Below are 21966 nucleotides of genomic sequence, written 5' to 3' on the forward strand. Positions count from 1 at the left end.
CAGGCTGGCACCCAGAGCTGCTGCCGCTCTGCAGAGCTTGACCACAGGCACAGGGTGTTCCTGGTACACAAAAGGTGGCAGCAAAGTCACATCACTAGGTGGCCTTGGGCAAGGCTTTAGCCATCTCATCTGAAAAGGCCTCTTGCAGCGACGCACGTCGGAGCCAGCACCCTCTGGGCTCACGAATTGCCATCAGTGGGCACAGGACCCCCAATGGAGGAAACACCCTGGTCCATTCAGGGCCTGAGGTCTGGGTGGATGTCAAGGGGTCTGGAGGAGCAGCAGCTTCGTGGCTTCAAGCTGGAAGGTTCTGCAGCCCCAAGGCGTCAGACGTGCCAAGAACAGGGCAGGTGGGGAGAACGCCCAGAAGGCCTTTACCTGCCAGCCAGGTGAGGGCCGCACCCTGGCGGGGCTGGATGTCCAAGCAGCAGGTATGAAAAGAAAGCTTTGTATTGCTCTGTCCGTGGCTTGGGCTGCCCTGCTGGGCGGGGGCATGTTTGCAAGCTGTCTGTCCTGGGAGCCTCCCTGCTCCAAACGTGTGGGGTTGTCAGAGGGCACCCTGGCCCCTGGGCAATGCGCAAGGCCTTCCCTGCGAGGAGACTGAGCTTTCCTGGTGCGGCAGGCCCAGCAAAGCCTTCCTTCTCACGCTCAGGCCACCCTGTGACCTCCCCCAACTCTGAGGCTTCATCCTCTTCCCTTTGAGCCATTTTGTGATGAAACCAGGAGGGAGAGGGGAACGAAGACACCAAAGGTCACAGGGAGATCGCATAGCCATGGGCGAGTCCAAATCCCACACTTCCAACACGGCTATAGCCTCAGACAATCTTGCACGTGTGTGTGCGAGCAAGTATGTGTGTGTGCACGTGTGTATGCAACCAGCAAACATTGGCCTGAGGGGGTGTCCTGCACCAAGGCCTTCGGGAGGCCCTGTGTTGCCCCCTCAAGCCTCCCTCCCTTTCCAGCACCAGAGACTGGCAGGACCCCCACCCAAATTTGCACTCAGCTCAGCCTCCCCATTCCTGCCCTTGGCCTCAAGCCAGCAGAGAAGCCCCGTGGCCAGGTGTGAGCCCGGAGCTCATTCACTGCGTGGCTGTTCTGCCACCTGTGCCTGGGACAAGGCCATCCTCCACTTGCCTGGATCTCCTAGTTCAGCCAAGGCTGGACCAAGGCCCCTGACAGAGGACAGGCCCTGCTGACCCATCCAGTGGCCCTTGGCTCCTGTGTGGCCACTCAGGGCCACTTAGACGAGAGGCGCGGCACCCAGTAAGGATATACTCACCACTGGACACAGCCCCTCCCCTGCCCAGCTCACATCTGGTGCCGACATGGGACATGCTGACCTTCAACCTAGTGCCGGCTCACGCAGGTGGCCAGAGGGGTGGAGGGGCAGCCCTAAAGGAATTGCTGCGTGCTACCTGGGATGCTGGAGGGAAGGGATGCTGGCCCAGTTGCCACAGTGCCAGCTGACTTCCGAGGCTGTTCTCTGGCCCGAGCCGTCCACACCCCAGCAGAGAGAACCTTGCAGGGTGCCGCAGGGCCTGTATGGATTTCCAGCCCCATGGGGTCCGCAGAGCACACCTGTCCCACAGGCCAGGCCCCGGCCAAGGTGCTGTCTGTGCGCCGAGAGTGCCATCTGCAGGCAGCAGCGGGAGGTGCAGCGCACGTGCACACACACGGGAACAGAAACGCACTGAGCCCTGACGAGCCGCAGAGGCAAGCTAGAACTTTTAGTAGCCACATTAACAAAAATAAAAATAAGCAGGTAAAGTTAACATAAAGTATCAGTATCTGTCATCAGTATACAAGATTACGAACGAGCTCTTCCACATTCTTTTTCTCCCAGTCTTTGAAATCGTGTGTGTATTTTGCACTTTCAGCCCATGGCAATCTGGACCAGCCATATTTCAAGTGCTCAGCAGCCACCTGTAGCTCGTGGCAAGTGTACCGGGCAGCTCGGCTCTAGACAGTGGCCAACGGCAAAGAAGTCTCTGCCCGCTTTCACACACACAGAATCTAGCCACCTGTTTGCCACGCGGCCTCCCCTTTGGGTGGCTCATTCACTACCCTACCTGAGCTAAGGCTCTTTCCTTCCATCCTGCATAGTAACAAAGGCAGGTACACATCCGTGCAAATGGACCAATCAAAAGGTCTGAAATTTTAAATACCGTCAAGAAAAGACAGGCTAAGCGCCATCTTCTCCACGCAGGGACAGGTGGCTGTACCCAGAAGGGAGCAAGACAGATATCCCCATCGCCACCTCACCTTTGCCGAGGGCTTGATGGGTGACCGGCACGAAACTAGTGCTTACAGAGAGCATCTCCTTGGGTATTTAAAATGATGGAGAATTGTCTTGGAAAGATGCCACAAAATGTTGTTCAACCATGTTTCAACCATGTCTCTCTAGCATCCACAAAATTCTCCTTCTCTGAATGGCTGCGATCAAAACCATCCAGAACGAGGCAAAACAACACCGACGTCTAAGGCAGCCTCGACAGCTGAGCAAGCCAGACCCCGGTCACCACAGGGCACCTCCCCAGGCCAGCAAGGGCCCAACCCCAACAGGTCCATCAGCGACCTGCCTGACACCAGGCTGACCTTTGACCCAGCAAAGAAAACAAGCTCCTCTGGAGACAGAGGTTCGTTTCCAAAGCATCCCTGACCAAGAATCTGTCGTCTCGGGGGTCTGTCTGTCACAGAACAGGGAAGGCGGAGCAAGAGGGGAGGGAGGGTGGCCAGGCCGGCTGAATGCCCACAAGGCGTACCCACGGCCATGCAGCGAAGGATCTGAAGGAGCACGGCCCAAATTCAGCCTGACCTGCTGCGGGCTGCAGCCTGGGACGGCAGAGCCTTTCTCTTTCCACATTACGCACCTATGCAAACCCGTTGTGAAACTCGGAGCTGGTATCAGAAGCTGCTTTACCTCACCACTCTGTGCTCCAGAAGGCCCGTCCTCAGAGGGCAGTGACATAAAAGTCAGTGGATGCCCACACACTGCGCCTCTATTTGGATAGAGTAACCCCCTTTATTTTGGACAACAAAAGAAAACAAAAACATGGCCACCACAGGAATCCACGGAGGAAGGCAGGCAGGTAAACCTGGCCATGCGTGAGGCACTCACCTGAACTTCCCGGTCCGCACCTGCAGGGCTCTCATTCCACACCGCTGGGCACCACCGACGTCACCCACGATATCATCTCCAATCATGATGGCCTGCCATGCAATGAAATGCACTCAGAAGTGATGGCAGCAGGGGTTTACTCCTGTGTCCCTCCATCTTTTTTTGACATAAAAACTGCTTGATTTGATGTTTAAAACTGCCATCATATGAATTAAACAAAGTAATATCATCATCCTATTGATTAAAAGTCAACCCACCTTGAGTATATCTCCCACTGTCCCCCATGGCTCTGAAAAGTGCATATCTGGACAATTTGAAGTCAATCAACACACGTCAAAGTGATATGGTACCACAAGGATGTATGGTGAGGCTGGAACTGTCTCACCTCTATTAGAACATGGGCTGGATTTTACTTGTGATTAAATGCTCTGTAGCCAGGTTATTTTGTCAATCCTAGGTTCTATGAAAACTAAGTAAATCTCTGGCAAATCTCTGAAGGTCACAGTTTAAAAGGTTTTGCTTTCAATAGTGAAGGTACTACCTATGAAAAACAAAATAATAGGCAAATAGAAATACACACACACACACAAGGAACTGCTCACAGCCTGGATATCATTTTTGAAAACAGCCTCCAGAATATATTCTCCCACCTGAAACAACTAGAAAATCAGATAAACTATATAAAACAGTTTTCAAGACACAGGACATTAAGCAGTGAAGGACAATGATTTCTGAGACACAGGAAACAAATGAGGTGAGTCCTGTAATTGCCCCAGCTTACTGCCTTCAGTGTTTTCAGACTGTGGGTGCAAGTAGGGAGAACCAGGTGGAGCCCAGTAGACACCCTCAATTGAAGAGACGGCTAAGCACTGGGAGACCTAGGCAGCTAGAGTTCCAAGGAAACAGAGTATCTCAGAGGAAAGGGTTACCCAGAGAACAATGGCAGAGAGCTACAGAGGGTCCCCCCAAATAATGTAGTATTCCGTAGACTGCCAATCAGCACAGACAAGTGAGGGAACCACTGAGGCCAGGGAAAGAATCACATGGAAAAATTAAAGAAAACTGCCCAGACCTCACACATGGTTGGGAACAGTGATGGTTCCTACCAGCCAGACTGGAAAATCTCGTAGTTCAGAGGGCACTGAGTAACATTCCCAGAAGCAACTTGCCGTGGTAGTGGGGAATAATTAGCCCTAGGCTAAACCCTGCTCTGGTGCTGCCTCCCAATCTTAAAAGCAAGATCTACAAAGATCACACTCTTTCCAAGTAATTTAATTGCATTCCAGAACAAAGTACAGACATACTGATGGGCATACAAAAATATCCAGCACCCCAAAGGTAAAATTCACCATGTCTGGTATCCAATAAGAAATGACCTGACATGCAAAGAAAACAAATATCATACATAATGAGGGGGGGAAATCAATCAATTGAGACTGACCCAAACTGACCCAAATGTGAGAATTAGCAGACAAGGGCATTAAATCAGTTATTGTAACCATATTCCATGTTTTAAAAGTTAAATAGAGACATGGAAGATTAAAAAAAAAGATCCAAAGCAAGCTTCTAGATGTGAAAACTACATTGTCTAAAATGAAAAATATAGTAAATGAGATCAGTGTCCGATTAGACAATGCAGAAGGAAAGATTATGAACTTGAAGACGTAGCAATAGAAACTATCCAAAATGAAACACACAGAGAAAATAACTTTTTTTTGATGAACAGAACATAAGAGAGCTATGATGTAACTTCAGAGGACCTAATATACATGTAACTGGAGTCCCTGAAAGGGAAATAAGAGACAGAAACAATATTTGAAGAAATAATGACTCAGGGGTGGCCGATTACTTCAGTTCGTTAGAGCATGGTGCTAATAACACCAAGGTTGCCAGTTCAATCCCCGCATGGCCCACTGTGAGTTGTACCCTCCTTAAGAAAAAAGAAAAAAAAGAAATAATGACTGAAAACTTTTCAAAGACAACAAAAACAATAGATCCACAAATCCAAGGTCCCAATCAACACCAAACACAAGGAGCATGAAGAAAACTACATCAAGGCACAACATGATCAAATTGCTCAAAACAAGTGACAAGAAGAAAATCTTTACAACGGTTGGAGAAAAAAAAAGACATTATCTACCGAGAAACAAAGCTAAGACGTCAGATTTCACATCGAAAACAATCCAAGTGAGAAGACAGTGGAACACCATCTTTAAAGCACTAAAAGGGGTGGGTGGAATGCCAACCTAGAATTCTATACCCAGCAAAATTATCTTTCAAAAACAAAGGTGAAATAAGGATATTTTCAGCTATCTGAATGTAAAATACTTCATCACCAACTGATCTACACACAAGAAATGTAAAAGGAAGTCTTTTAGGCAAAAAGAAAGTGGTGCTAAATGGAAATATGGATTTACACAACAGAATAGAGAGCAGCAGAAAGGGTAACCCAGGGGCACATGCTCACCTTTTTGCCTGCTTACCTCCCTTCTTCTACTGGCCACATCCTACCAGTCTTTCAGGACTCAGCTCAAGGTGACCACCACCTTTCAACCTCTGGCTGGGTTCTGGGGCCCTCCCAAAGCACTCTGATTACTCCCCTTGTATTGCATGCACCCTACTGCATGACACTGGCTCACTTATCTCTTCCAGAAATGTGTGAGCTCCTTGAGGGGAGGGCTGTGTGCTGCCCTCTGGCACTTAGGTGATGACCAACAAAAATTATAGAGTGGATCAGTGTTCTGAACGACAGCACGGCTATTCATCTGGAGACACTTAGGAGGCACAGTGAAGAGGACTTCTCACTGGTCACCAATGAAAAGAGTGGGGGTAGGGGAATAGAGTCTACTTGAGTGTTGCCAAAACGTTAGTCATTAGTGGGTCTCCCTTTGCCATATCAATATTAGAGTTTAAATTGATTCGTACTTTTTTACATAAGTAAACGTATTCTCAAAGAATAAAAGGACCGCCTCCCTCAGGCAACTACCACACAAATCTGATTAAAAGCTTCAAAATACTTTCAGAAGATTCTGCTGGTGGAAGAAAAGTCTAACGTCTTAGATATCTAATCTGTTACAGATCCGCTTTCCAGTCCCATCAGCAATTTCCTTGGTCAGAAGCCAGACAGGCCTGAGAAACTGACTCCTATGACAGAGTGAGTGTCCTGATGTTGACGGGACAAAAGCTTTGAAACTGAGGGTTACTCCACACATTTCCTCTCTGGAACTCAGATTCTAGGTGGGGCTAACCAACGAATAAAAACAGAAACCAAAATCAAGGGAAATCAAAACGATGACCGTGGAGCATTCACAGGCCAGGGAGCCTCCTCACCCATCGATTTGGACTCTGCCTGTGAGGACAGGGGTCCAGATGGAATTGGCCTTCCGTCTCAGAGAGGGGGCTGGGGGTAGTGGGAACAGGGGCTGGCCCTATGTGACTAGCAGAATGGACAGACTGAGCTCAAGTCTGAGAAGAGGCCAGGGCAACTAAGCACAAACCCCAGCTCTGCTATCTACTAGCCAGGCAGAGCCCTGCAGCCTGAGTGAGGCCGGAGGAGAGCGGGTGCGGGGGCCGGGCGTGCAGCCGCCTGGAGCAGCCATGCCTGTCTGGGCCAGCCTGTGGGCTCCGCATACCAACATGCGCTCCGGCCCCTGGGGAGCTCACAGATTTACTATCAGTGAAGGGCAATAATCACACAAGGAGGAGCAATTATTGCCAAATCATTTTGGATTTAAAAAAATCATTGGTGAGAAGATAGAGGTCAAGAGGTGTGCTGTCGGGGGAAATAAAAAAACCCTACCTGTCAGGCCTGGGGTGCAGTCCCTTTCTCACTGCAACGTGGTCAAAGGAAGTGGAGACACTGAGAGGCCGGCCTCCCAGAACACAGGAATCCAGAGAGCTGGAGGGGGCCCCACAGCCCTTTCGGCAGCTTTTCTGGTTTGAGTTCCAACAGCAGAGTCACTCATCCTTCTGAAACATTTGTCTGCCTGCCATGGTCTCCTCTTCGCCATCCTAGGTGCCAGGGGAAGAACCCACTCCAACCGGTGATGATGTTTATGAGTACGAACTTCCAGTGCCACAGAGCTTTCCCAAGAAAGCCCACATTTCATGAAATTTCTGGTTATCCTGGGACGCTGCTAGGGGAAGCACTTCTCCCTCTCATGGGGCAGCAAAAAGCAAGGCCGGTAATGAAGAAGCAAAGGGTTCAGTCTGCATTTCAGCCCCCAGTGGCACACACCCACCCGGAGAGGCCTCGAGGTGACACGTCACCCTAGGATGAGCCTAGACCTTCAGCTTGAAGGCTCAAAAGAACCCAGGCCCCCTCAGACACCTGGAGATGGCGCATCGCTAAGTAATTTCCCCCACAGTCTGGCATATTTGTAAGGAACAATATCAACACAGCAAAACGCAACCACCATGTTTTATAAAAGGTAAGAAACAAGGGTGTTGGTGTGATGGGGGGAGACACACACTTGCTAGACAGCTGGTGAGGAGGGGGAAGTGATAGCATCTTTCTGAAATAGGACCGAGCAACATGTATCACGGCCCGACCACTGCGTCACTGGGGCTTGTAAGCAAACAGTCAGAAGTGTACACAGGATACACATACAAGGGTGTTCACCAGGGTTATATACAAGAGGGAAGTCGGAGGAAATCTAAATGTCCAAGGATGGGGGCTGGTCAATTACTGGCAGCCCTCACGAAGGAATACTATGTAGCCACAAAAGTTACTTTGTGAAAGTGCTTAAATAAGCACAAAGGAAACTGTTCCCAACACAATGTTAAGGGGGAATGGAGAATGAGGTTTCAAATAGCACACGCAGGATTATCCCAATTTTGGGTTAAAAATGTATATATAGACACACACAAAAAAATTGAAAAGATTAAGCATGATTTGTGTTATTCTAGGTGAGTGGAATAATGGACATTTTTTTCTTACACTTTGGAATTTTTCCTATCTCCTTTAATAAACATGAGTTATTTCATACTCAGATTTTTTAAATACGTGTATTTTGAGAAGAAGAAAATAAAATTTACTAAAAAAGGCTGTAGGGGAGAACATGTCTTAGGAAAAACTAAGACAAGAGGTTTTAAAGACATCTTATGAACAAGAGATGCAGCACAAATGCAGCCTCAGAGCTGGAACTTCCTGAAACTGTCATGTTTCAGACCCGCTGCGGCGGCACTAGGCCTGTGCTGGAGCTTCAAGTTCAAACTAGGGTGTGTCAGTGGATGGGCTGTTCCTCTTGGCCTTGTCTCTCCAGGTGCCCGAAGCTCACACTATCCCAGCATGTCCTGCCTGACCTGACACCCAGAGTCTGCACGCAGCAGAGGGGCAGGGCCTGGGACACGGGCAGGGCTCGGCTGACAAAGGGAAGGGATCAGGCCTTCCCCAGACACACCTGAGCGAGAGGAGGCCACGAGAGATGAGTGGACGTTCGCTGCCCACGCACAGGCCTCCCCACGGGGGGAACAGACTGTCCTCCTAGCCCCATGGCTAGAACTAATGCCCTGAGAACCTGGGAGCAAATTGATGGGGCCAAGTCCATGCTTTATGCCCAGGCTTCTTCGGAGAAACCCACAAACCTCACCCCATTTTGGATAGGCTGTCTTGAGGGTGCTAACCCTCACCACCCAAGATCCTGTCTAACTTCATTTTCTGTATTTGTATTCTGCCAACCATATATACTTTAATACTTTGCAAAAGAGACAATGATATTGGACTACTAAATATGCCGTTCCAAACTTCATTTGCCAAACCTAAAAATTCTGCTATGTCGCTCGCCCCTCCTTGAGCACTGGGGTACAGCAGAAACCTGGAGGGGATTGGGTCCCAGCCTCACTCCTCATCAGCAGAGTAACCTTAGGTTTAACGCCAGACTTTCCTGTGACTGTTCCCCAATGCTGTGGTTCTCAATTCGGGGCAGTTGGGCTCCCTGGTGACATTGGCAATGTCTGGGGACACCTGTGATTTCACAACTGGGGGGCGGGGGTGTTAGGAAGCATCGTACACTGCACAGGACAGCCTCCATCACAAAGAATAATTTGGCTCCAAAATGTCAAGAGTGCCAAGCTTGAGAAACCCTGTCTTTAACCTTAAGATGGAAACGTGAGCATCTATGACAGGGGACTGGAGTAAGGACTTCAGGACATAAATGGACACGAGACAGAACCCAGGTGTGTCCAGCACCTGTGGTCCCACCTCTGCAAGCCTCAGGCTCCTCATCTGTGAAATGGGCGCACACAGCATGGTGGCTCCTGGTGCTAACCAGGCATTCTGCTTTGAACAGCCCCAATTTCCATGAACTTGCACCATTTGCCACTGATGGCACTTCTTATGATGACGGAAAACTGCCAAAACCTTCACACCATTTGGGCTTTAGTATGAAGAAAGAAAACCACCCACTGATTCAGAAGCCTTACACTATGAGAATCAGGTATGTCTGCAAGTAACCTTTAAGGGATGTTATTCTTTGTCTTATTACTGAATCCTAGAAAGGGACTGGTCACCTCTAAGAGGTCTGAATTCCCCATCTATTAGAGTAATACTAGGGAGCATTTGAGATCTTGCTCCCCAGCATATGTCATCAGTTTGGGCTCAAATAAACTCTTATATTAAAAAAAATAGAGTAATACCAGCGATCTGTTATTTCTAGGCTACTGAGGAAAGGCTAAAATGAAAATTGGATTTGGGGGGTTATATCCATTCCCAGTGCAGGCTGAAATGTCCTCAGCAGCAAGGAGCAAGTCCAGGTCTGGGCAAAAGCAGTTATCAAGGGAAATGACTGGTGATAACTTTATTGATTAAAACAGCTTGAAAATTTTAAGGTTTGCCACAGCCTTGCACTTCAGCAGCAAGATAGCTCCTCGCAGGCATTTTTCATTAAAAATAAAGAAGCAGGAACAGAGAATTATTACCTTGTGCATAAGACACAGTTCATTTGAAATGGCCTTATGTTGAAATACTGCTTTAAAATGTCTACATATCCTGAGGCTCAAAAAACATTAAGGGCTGTTTTAGAAACATGGTGGGGTCAGGGGTGTTAAGAACACGCAATCGCCACTCAACTGTCTGTCAAGGGGAGAGACAGAAATGACATTTGAGGGTGAAAGCGAGAATGATAATGTGGGTGGTAAATAAGATTCAGCTTTGCCACAAGTGCCACAAGAGCCACCAGAGAAAGCAACTCCTTAGCTACCAGCTGCCCAGGGCCACAGATGTCCACAACCTCAGCAGACAACCCACCAGGAACCCAAAACACTAGCGCCAACCCCCCAAGTCCCCTTAGCTCCGGCATCCATCAAAGGAGAAGCCGGAATAAACCTGACCCCCCCCCCCCCACCATGAGGGCCTCGGCTCCCCTTCGGGGTGTGGGGAGGACAGTTTTTCATTCAAAATGTAAAAGATGAGACTGAAAATAACTGGAAAATGCCAAACAGAAAAAAGGGCGATTGGGGCAGGGGGGACACCCAGGGTGGAACTATCCAACTACAAGCAAATTCAACGTCTTGACATTCAATTCCTCTGGTCCTATCTTGTGGGCAGTGACAGTTTCTTGCTGCTCGTTGGTTTGTTTTGATTTTTGTTTTTTTGCTGGAGGTGGGCAGTTGTTTGAGATGGTGTGTGATCATACTGCTCATACAGTTCTAAGTACTGGGTTTTTTAGCTCACATTACAACGGTAGCCTTCCTCCCACCTATAACAAGTGTTCTTGAAAATGTGTTCTCTCTTAAATTCATCCTGTGAGTATGGTAAATATATACACAGTTGTTTATATTTTGAAACTGGAAAGAGAAGCATATTTATAAAAAGAGGTACCCATGAGAGATGGGGAGAGAGAGAATAGAAGGAAGAGGACAAAGGCTAGACTTCCTTGAGTGTATCTTGCTTTGTAGATTTGATTTGGAAATCGCATAAATATTTTACATAACTGTAGCACAAATTAAGATGTTGAAAAACCAATTCCCTAAGAATTAGAAGTAAAATGAATTCAAAGAGCGTCCTGTTGGTGGTATACACCCAGAGAGGAACTCTTCTGATGGCTTCAAATGACAGGACCCCTCTGGAGGGATCTGCTCAAAGCGAAAAAAAGGACTGCCAAAGAAAAGAAATCGTAACCAGGACCAGTCCCCAGTCTTCTCAGACTCAGTCAACAGTGATCAGTGGGCCGCAGTCCAGTCCCCTGGCACGGCCACACAATACTGTCCCAGCCTTGGTGGCACTGGCAGGACCGGTGGTGACACCCACTCTTTGGTGCCTGGCTTCTTTTCACACAGCACAGTTTTGAGATTGACGACTCTGGTGTGTACTGTGGGCTAAAGCAAACGGATCGGTGACGGTGGTATCCTTGAGAGCCAGGACTTTGGCCACGGAAAAAAGGACACACAGACATAAGATTGATGCAACCGAGTGAAAACCCAGGGCGTGACTCTGAATCAGAAGTTGCAGAATGAACTCAAGGGGCCTTTCACGTTTAAAGATACATATTTTTCTGAGTCTTCTCGACTCAAAAAGCTTAGCAGTGATGGCCAACCCAGTAGCAATGAGAACCGTCCACGTCCCAGTGGTTTCCGAATATGATTTCCCACTAAAGGTAAGCATGGCTCCCCGGCAGGATGGCGGAGCCCAGGCCTTGGCAGGAAGTGTGTACGGCAGCCGTGGAACATCCCGTCATAACAGGGAGCAAAGAGCCTGAGACCACTAGTGTCAGGTCCAAAAGGCACAGGCGCCAACTTGAAGGTGCCCACTGGTCACAGATGAAATATTTGAACATCAATGAGACAATAACTGCAATAGATTGAAACACATAAAATATGTTTCTATATTTATAATAATGTATGTATTTTTAAATCTTCTCTGTCACCTTGGGAAGATATTAGAGAATCAACTTACTATTTTGAAAACTAATAAATATGGGTAAGAAACAGGCATTTATCTGGAGTTTCCTACATGAACTGTACCTCACGATAACAAACAGTTGGTGAGAAGTTTTCCTACACAGAAGTAACCCAGAGGAAAAAATGAAGGAGGAACGATAGAATTCACATATCAGCATTTCACAGCCCTTAATGAATTAATCAAGTTCGGCGCTGACCATTAGCAGCTGCTAATACTCCGAAAGGGGACAACTAGACATTCTATGCACCTGAGAGAGGACACACCACCACCTAGAAAGCAGTCTTAAACAACTGAACCAGACTCTGACCAAGCTGCTAGATCCAACTACCAATACACAGGAAATAGGAGGCAGAGGAGCTCAGGAGAGGACGCCACGAGGTACGATCCACAAAATCCGGGGGGACACCACACAGACCAACAACCCAGTTTCTTCTTCACGACGCTGCAAAGGAAAACAAAAGGGAGGTCGGGGCTGACAGATTCGAAAACACTTAAGAATCACACTGACCAATGACAATGCAAGGCCCTGCTTTGGATCCAGATTCCAACAAATGTAAGCAACATAATTATAAGACAATCAGGGAAATGTGGACAGTGATGAGATTTGATGATATGAAGGAATTATTGTTAGTATTATTTAGATGTGACGGTGCCATTATCTATGTTTTTAAAAAGAATTCCTGTGCGTTACAGACACACAGAACTGTTTACAGATGAAGTGATACGATTTCTGGGATTTGTTCAAAGTAACATAGGGGAGAGTGGCAGGCAGGGGTATAGATGAAACACGTGGCTATTAATCTGGAAAGGGGTCCCAAAGGCCAAATACAGGACAATTTGAGCAACAAAATAAGTAACAATAAAAATGGAGTATAACAAAATCCTGAGTCCGTGTTGGAATAAATAAACAAGTAAATGGGAGAAAAAGGAAAGCTCTTCCTTACAGTAAATTCCAATTAATAAAGACGGGACAAAGGAAACAGAACTTCACCATTTGGCAAACACCACAGTAATAGCTGTTTCAGGTAAGAATTATCAATGGGTGCTAAAATTAGGAGGGAAAAAAATGAGAGGAAAGAGGATATTTACATTGTGTCAAGTACTTTCCCACAAGACACTTATTAGTTACAAAGGGACAAATAGTAACTTTGCAGTGGCGAACCATTGCAGACACCACCTCCAATGGGGATCAAAGAGAACATCACCAATAAGGGGGCAAGGTGCCATCACATGCTTCCTGATGGGATGTACCCAGAGGGCACAGCATTGTTTCTGTGAGATTCCTGCCAAAAACACATCACCTAAAATTAGATCATGAGGAAACATCAGGAAAAAACCAAACTGAAGGACATTCTACAAAATAACTGGCCAGTACTATTCAAAAATGTCACAATCCTGAAACACACAATAAGACTGAGGAACTGCCCCAGAGTAAAGCACACTAGTGGACATGACCGCTACAATGCAAGTGACCCCCAAAAAAGTACTGGTGGGAGGGCTGTTGACATCTGCAGAAGGTCACTATATTAGTTAATAGTCCTGTATCGATGCTAATTTCCTGATTCTATAATTGTTCTATGATTGTTACGTAAGATGTTAACATTTGGAAAGTTGGTTTAAGGGCAGAGGGGAACTTTTTGTACTATTTCCACAACTTTTTTGTAAATGTGAAATTACTTAAAAACAAACAGCTAAAAACCATTTTTAAAAGTTGTTATTAGTCAATAATTACTGAAGCTCAGTGATGGAGACCTGGGGGTTCATTTTGCTACTCTCTCTATTTGCACAGGTATTTGAATGTTCCATGATTTAAAAACAAAAAAAGTTAAAAAGAGAGGATTAAGAGACAAAAACAGCCACATGCAAGGCATGGACCTTGTTTGGATTTGATTCAAACAAATCAACATAAAAGAGTATTTCTGAGACAATCACGGGAATTTAAATACGGATTGGTATTAGATAATACTAAGGAATTACTACTGATTTGGGGGATAGCTTTTTTTCATTGTGATAAAACATGCATCAGATTTACCAATGTAACCATCTTAAAGTGTTCAAATCAGTGGGATTAAGTACATTCACAGTGTTGTGTGACCATCACCACCACTGAGTTCCAAACATTTTTGTCACCCCAAGGAGACCTCATAGCCATTAAGCAATAACTGCCTGCTCCCCAGTACTCCCAGCCGCTGGAAACCACTAATCTATTTTATTTCTCTATGGATTTGTCTATTCTGGACACTTCATTTAAATATATAAAACGTGGCCTTTGCGACTGGCTTCTTTCACTTACCATGTTTTCAGGGTTCACCCATGTTAGAGCATTTATCAGTATTTCATTCCTTTTGTACCTGAAATGTTCACGTGTGAACACACCACATTTTGTTTGTCCACTCATTTGCTGATGGAACATTTGCACTGTTTCTACCTTTTGGCTATTGTGAATAATGCTGCTATGAATATTTATGCAGAAGTTTTTATTTGAACACCTGTTTTCAATCCTTCTGATATGTACCTAGGAGAAGACCTGCTGGGTCATATGGTAATTCTATGTTTAGCGTATTGAGGACCTATTTTCCATCGTGGCCAGTTTTCATAGTGGCTGCTCCATTTCACATTCCTACCAGTATTCCTGCATGAGGGTTCCAATTCCTCCACATCCTTGCAATCGCTTGTTATTTTTTATTGTTTTTTGTTTTAATTGCCCTCATTGTGGTTTCGATAAGCATTTCCCTAGTGACTAATGGGGCTGAGCAACTTTTTGTGTGCTTCTTGGCCATTGTTAGGTGGTTTAAAGCATCATACAGTTATGTCAAAAATAACCATCTTTTTTTGAAAGGCATACTACAATATGAAAGGATGCAGTACGTCTGGGATTTGCTTTAAAATACAAAAGCTAAAAAACAAGTAAATTATCAAAAAGGAGGAGATCCAAGATGGTGGAGTAGATAAACACTGTGCCTGCTTCCTTCCTAATTTTAATGAACACATTAAAATTACAACTAAATTATAGAACAATCAACCTGGAGAACCACCTGAAGTCTAGCTGAACAGAAGTTTTATAACCAAGGATACAAAGAAGAAGTCACGTCCGTAGGAGGAGCAGAGATGCGAAACAGGCTGACACAAACATCCCTGTGGAGGTTGAGAAACAGGAGAAGTATCTCAGCCACAGAGGTTCCCTCCAGAGGAGCGAGGGACCCCAACCACAAACCAATCTCCCCAGCCCAGAGTACTGGTGCCAGAAAGAGAAGCCCCCACAACAGCTGATTGTTAAAAACAATGAGGATTCGGACATCCAGGTGGGACAGAGGCTGCGGGAAACCCAGAGCTTCTCTTACATGATCCTCGCACAGACTCACTCGCAGGCACTCACCTTGGGCTCTGGCGGTGGCAGTAACTCGGGGGGCGTCAGACACATACAGAGGGCAGTCTGAGGTGTGTGGCTTTGTAGCAAGGGCTGGAGGACAGTTGCTATTTTCTGTGTGTCGGGTCCTTCTCCTGTGCAGCCAGCAGGTGGGCACCATCTTTCCGGTGTTGCGCCCGCCCCCACATGGCTAAATCTGAATCTGATTGGCCTGGTGAGCTCCACTGCTCCACTCTGCTGACTCACTGGGACCCTGTCCCACCCAACTTGCCCAACAGCAGATGTACTTTCTCTGAGAACAGCCAGCCCCACCCACATTGGACTATTTCTTGGAAAACTATTGGAGACGGGCAGCAACTGGCCTCAGTGCACTCTGAGATTTTTGCTGAGTAGCTCCAGGCTCAGCATTGGCACCAAACCAGAATCTACATTAACCTGGTGACCACAGCTCTTCCCACTCTGGTGACTCCCTGAGACCATGTCTCACCCGCGTCACATACCACACGAGGCTTTATCAGTGTTTAAATCTTAAGGGAGCCTACAGGTGGCAGCAGGCCTCAGAGTGTCCTGGCTTTTTACGGAGCTACCCAGTACTGGTGGCAGACGTCCTCAGTTCGTAGTGTGGCCTCTCCCACTTGCCTCTAGGGTTAGCACAGGCAGCAAACAAATGCAAATCACTTTTAGCTGCTACCAGGTAGTCCACGGCTGGTCATAAGGCAGTAGATGACCTGGGCCTGCACCAGAGCCCCTCGCAACAGGCCCCAGAACCAACATACTTGGAGGTTGGCTCACACCATTGGAGAGCACCCCCCAACTAGCCCAACAAGTGGCACACCCAAAGGGCAGTCTCAATAGGCACCAGAGCCCACTGGGGCGAATCTCACTCAGTGGGGTAAGCTCTCCATACAGCAACCTGTAAGTTGTGGACATGGCCAAACCCCACAGCTGATCAGTCTGAGGGTCATTCCCACCCACTGATGTGTCAATAGCAATCAAGATTTAAATATAACAGAAGGGTACACACAATCTATACAAGGGACACTCCTGGAACACCCGGAGCAAGTCACCAGGGAGACTGTGCCAGGGCCCCACAGGGCACCTACTACATAAGGCCACCTGGCCAAGACTGGAGACATAGCAGATCTACCTAATACATGGAAACAAACAGAGAGGCAGCCAAAATGAGGAAACAAATGTTTCCCAAATGAAAGAACAGGAGAAAACTCTGGAAAAAGAACTAAACAAAATGGAGTCAAGCAGCCTACCAGATACAGAGTTCAAAACAATGGTTATAAGGAAGCTCAGGGAACTTAGTGAAACTTCAACAAAGAGATGGTAAGCATAGAAAAGGATATAGAAACCAAAAAACAAACAAACAAGAAAAAAACAGTCAGAAGTGAAGAATACAGTAATTAAAATGAAGAATGCACCTAGAAGGAATCACCAGCAGACTAGATGAAGCAGAGCATAAAATCAGTCACTTGGAATACAAGATAGCATAACACATCCAGTCGGAACAGCAAAACGAGAAAATAATCCAAAAAATTAGGAGAGTTTAAGAGACCTCTGGGACAACATCAAACGTAATAACATTCACATCACATGGGTACAAGAAGAGAGAAAGCAAGAGACTGACAACCTATTTGAAAAAATTATGACTGAAAACTTTCCTAACCTGGCAAAGGAAATAGACATACAAGTCCAAACTTTGCAGGCCAGAAGAGATTGGCAGGAAACATTCAACGTGATAAAAAGCAAGAACCTACAACCGAAATTACTGTATCCAGCAAAGCTATCATTTAGAACCAAAAGACTGATAAAGAGCTTCCCAGACAAGAAAAAGCTAAAGGAGTTCATCAGCACCAAACTAGTATTACAAGGAATGTTAGAGGGACTTCTTTAATATGGAAAAAAATAAGAAAAATAAAATGGCAATAACTACATATTTATCCATTAATTACTTTCAATGTAAGTGGATTAAATGTTCCAATCAAAAACATAGGGTGGCTGAATGGATAAGAAAACAAAACAAAATTCTCATATGTGCTGCCTACAAGAGACCCACTTCAGATTGAAAGACACACACAGATTAAAAGCAAAGGGATGGAAAAAGATATTTCATGAAAATAGAAACAAACAAACAAACAAAAAGTCTGGGGTAGCAATACTTATACCAGACAAAATAGACTTTAAAACAAAGGCTATAATAAGAGACAAAGAAGGACCTAGAAATCCCACTTCTGGGTATTTATCCGAAGAAACCTAAAACATTACTTCAAGGGGACATGTGCATCCATATGTTCATTGCAGCATTGTTTACAATGGCCAAGAGGCGGAGGCAGCCTGGGTGTCCGTTGATAGATCAATGGATAAAGAGGAGGTGGTACATATATTCAATGGAATATTGCTCGGCCATGAAAGGAAATGGGTTCTTGCCATCTGGGCAGCATGGATGGACCTGGAGGGGATTGTGCTGAGTGGAGTATGTCAGACAGTGAAAGACTGATGCAACGTGATTTTGCTTATATGTGGAATCTAAAGGACAAAATAAACAAACAAAGCAGAAACAAACTCATAGATACAGAGAACATATTGATGATTGCCAGATGGGAGGGGGTTTTGGGGTGAGTGAAAAAGGGGAAGGGATTAAGAAGTACAGATTGGTTGTTACACAGTAATGATGGGGATGTAGGGTACAGCATAAGGAATATAGTCAATACTATTGTAATAACTATGTATGGTGTCAGATGGGTATTGGACTTGTTGGGGTGAATGGGAAGGGGTTGGGGGCAGGGTGAAAAAGGTGAAAGGATTAAGAAGTACAAACTGGTAGTTACAAAATAGTCATGGGGATGTAAATCATAGAGGATATAGTCAATAATATGGTAATAATTATGTATAGTGCCAGGTGGGTACTAGACTAGTCAGGGGGATCACTTCTTAAATTATATAAATGTCTAACCATATGCTGTGTACCTGAAATCAATATAAAATAATATTGAATGTCAACTGTAATTGATAAATTTAAAAAGGGGAGAAGAGGGGAAGGGGAAGAATAAGAGGTTCAAATTTCAGGTATAAAACAAATAAGCCATGGGGATGTAACATACAGCATGGGGAATATAGTCAATAATATTGTGATAGCTGGGACGGTGTCAGATGGTTGCTGGACTTACCATGGTGATCACTCCTTTAGGAATGTAAATGTTAAATAACTATGGTGTACACCTGAAACTAATATAATATTGTATGTTAGCTATATTTTAATAAAAATCTTTTAAAGAAAGAAAGACAAAAGAAAAGGGCTAGAAGGAAATTTGGCAAAATCTTTTAATTGTCAAATACGGGTGATGGATATGTGGGGGGAATCACTGTATCATTTTCTTGGTTTTTGTGCATCTTTGTAATTTGTCACAATAAAAAAAGAAATTCTGCCCTATGAAACAAAGTCATAAGAAAAAGGTTTTTTATGTCTTTAGCTTTCATTCATTGAAACACAGGCCTCTCTCTACCAGCCTTGCAGGGCATTTCCTGGGACCTTGAGACCTGTGCCTTCTGACATCTGTGAATACTGGTGGGGGGGTTAGAGCACAGAGGTACCAGACTTCCGCAGCTGTGGGCTGTCTTCCTCCAAGCATCATTGAGAGACCAGTGCTCTAGACTGGCACTGATATGGGAAATTCAAGTCCAAAGGGAAGAGAGGCCACGGTGAGCCTGGGCACCACCTCACCACAGGAGACTGACATGTCCAAAACAGACAGCAGGGCAGCCTTGGGCTGGGTACAGACACATGTCTATTTTTCAACAGTGCTCTCAGGAACCTGTCAGCTGGAGGGAACCATCTCCACACTACCTGGGACGGGGCGGGGGGAGGGGAACACTGTGGACACTAAAATCATAACTGCTTTTTTTCTTTTTAAGATGTATGTTTGGAAGGCAATCTGTTTCAAAATAGTCATCAACGTAAAGGTGGCAAGATGCATGATTTTATTTCACATGTTGTTTTAATCTTGCTATATATTGTCTTTCCAGTGAAGTGTTTTTAATACACTGATAGGATTTTCAATCCTTCTCCAGAGAAGAAGCAAACATCGCTTTCAAAAGCCACAGGCATTTCTGTTTCTCACTCTTATACTGACACTAACGTACCAGGTTAAAACATGCAGTGGGCCTCCTTTGCTATCTATTTCCCCCTTTCCAGCCAAATCAGCTCTCATGGCGGGGTCTGCCTGTGGCTGCCCGCCCAACCGCCACAGGCACCAAGGCTCCCTCGCGTGAGCGCCCCAACCCTCCACACGCACAGCTCCTGAGGGCGTCCTACCTGGTGGGCCTCCAGCCCCATCTCCTGCAGGGCAGACTTGAAAAACTCAGGAGAAGGTTTCCCCACCACCTCGGCTTTGATACCACAGGCGTACTGAGAAGAGAGAGGACACAGCATGGGTTTCGAATGAAGCGACAGGTAAATAAATACCTGACCTGCAGTGAAGGTCTCTCCCTGGGGAAACGGGAAGACTCTTCCAATGTGTGCCCGTGGGCCAGGGGCCTCCATGGGGCAGGACACATGGGCTGAGAGACACACCTGACAGGCAACAGCATGATGACTCCACATCAGCCTGCTCAGGGGGCTCCGGGCCCCTCACCACCAGGCACCCCGCCACCTGCTCAAACACCCAGGCATAGCAGGAGGCGGCCCACAGCTGGCAAAGTCTCAAGGTGTCATGCAGACCACCCCTGACCAGTATTTTCACGCGTAGTCTTGCTTCGCCCCCCACGTCCCCACCTACCCCAGCACGGTCACAGCCCTTCCAGGGGAAAAGGTCCAGGGCTCCACTGCCCGTCCATCCATCCCTCCCGGCTGCGTACAGGTAGGCAGGAGCCGATGTAGCAGTGTGGCTGGGCAGTGACAGGAGCCTGGGCTGGGGATAGCTGAGCAGGCAAAGGTCAGAGCAGATGCTGGGGAGCCCCATCTGGGCCTGACCTTGAAAACTGGGGGAGGCAGTAGGGAAGGAGGCCAGTGAAGACACGTCAAGCTCAGGTGCTATAGGTTAAGCAGGGTGAGGAATGAGGTGGATGGTCCACACTGATACAGAAGCCAGAGTCTGAGGAGAGCGGCAGAGAGCACGCTGGGAGGGCCAGCAGATCCACACAGGCAGTGCGGGGTGTGGAAGAATGGGAGGGACAGGAGAGCAGAGTGACCAGGGCAGCTGAGGGGCCACACTCCAGAGGAGAAGGGGCACTCAGCTTAAAGCCCTACTTTGAAAACATAACACTGAACACATCCCCTTCTCCAGAAAGACCAGGAATATCCCAGGCGGCCCTGAGACCTGAAGAGGGCTCAGACAGACCCCGGCAGGTACCTCAAGCGCCTTCACGTAGGCACCCACGTCCAGCATCAGGCCGGAGGTCTCCTTGTAGTAGCGTCTGGAAAAGAGCAGAACGGGACAAGGTGAGCTGAGCTCAGGTTCCAGGAAGTGAAGAGAAACTTAAGAGAAACTGCCCTGTCCTGGTTCTGCCGCTCAAGGAGCCCAGTCACGAGTGAGGGTCAGTCCAGATGCCACGCTGAGAATGACCGATGAGGACCAGCACAACAGAGCCCACTGCGGGCCACCACGCGCAGGAGGGAGAGCCAGCAGGCCAGCAGCTCAGGCGGAATGGCCCTGCGGCCAGCCTGTGGGGACCCTGCCACGGTGATTAACAGGGGAACCAAGGAGCAGATGGACCCAGTTGCTAACTCAGAGAAAGACAAGAGACCTGTGTTCTGGGAAAGCACAGCAGGTCCACAGAGCACGTGGGGAACCCCTAATTGCTAATAATTAACCCCTAATTGCTGCCTGAAGAAGAAAACTCCATTTGTTTTCTTCTGTGATGCAGCTAGCTCCACAGCACCCTGCCGCGTCTCCTATTAGCCAGAGGTCAAGAGAGGTGCCAGGTTTCATGGGTGCCAGATGCTTTCATGAGATGACAGCTATGTCTTCCCTGCCTCACTGGGGACCAAGAGGGCTCGGCTCTCGGAAGATCCATCGTATCAGCTACCCTTGTCCGTTTCCCACGCCCCTCGAATTTGGGAGACATTAAACAACGCATACACAGAACCAAAGAGAACAGTGAAGCGTACTGACTTCAGGGTTCAAATCCATTCCACACATTTTTACCTGTGGGACTTTGTGTTGCTTAAGCCCTCTGGGCCTGAGTTTCCTAATCTGTAAAATGGGTGGGGGAAAAATAGTACCAACTTCATGGATCGTTGTGAAGCTTGAGCAAAACAATGCATGCAAAGTTCTTAACGTGATGCCTAGTGTGCAGAAACTGCTCCAAATGTATTCGAGAATATTATTGTAACTAACTGTTCACCCGGGCTGAGAAATAGGGAGGAAAGAATGCGCATGGGCCTTTCCCGTTTGTTCTGTGCCTAAAACGTGAGAACTGAGCTCCCCAGGAGCTGCCCAGGGTTGCGCCCTTCCCCCAGGGCCTCCGCAGGTCCCTCCCTGCACCACCTGACGCCTTGAAGGCTGCAGAAGCCTGTGTGGCCACCCACCAGCATCCATTCCCCCAGCACTCAGGTGGGACAGGCGCTCTCTGCTC

General features: G+C 47.0%; 1 protein-coding gene across 3 annotated transcripts in view; it reads right to left on the reverse strand.

Moving 5' to 3' along the window:
- The window catches only part of LHPP (phospholysine phosphohistidine inorganic pyrophosphate phosphatase), a 111873-nt gene that overhangs the window by 66615 nt on the left and 23292 nt on the right, over positions 1–21966 (reverse strand). For 2 of the 3 annotated variants that reach the window (XM_019742214.2, XM_074338831.1), the window contains exons 4-6: positions 20742–20805; positions 19706–19798; positions 3119–3210 (exon numbers count right to left, since the gene is read on the reverse strand). In XM_019742214.2, the coding sequence (XP_019597773.2) occupies positions 3119–3210; positions 19706–19798; positions 20742–20805 (249 nt within the window). The remainder of the gene's footprint in view (positions 1–3118; positions 3211–19705; positions 19799–20741; positions 20806–21966) is intronic. The other variant, XM_074338832.1, reaches the window with a different exon arrangement.

Source organism: Rhinolophus sinicus, linkage group LG07 (assembly GCF_036562045.2).
Source record: "Rhinolophus sinicus isolate RSC01 linkage group LG07, ASM3656204v1, whole genome shotgun sequence".
NCBI classification, from domain to species: Eukaryota; Metazoa; Chordata; class Mammalia; order Chiroptera; family Rhinolophidae; genus Rhinolophus; species Rhinolophus sinicus.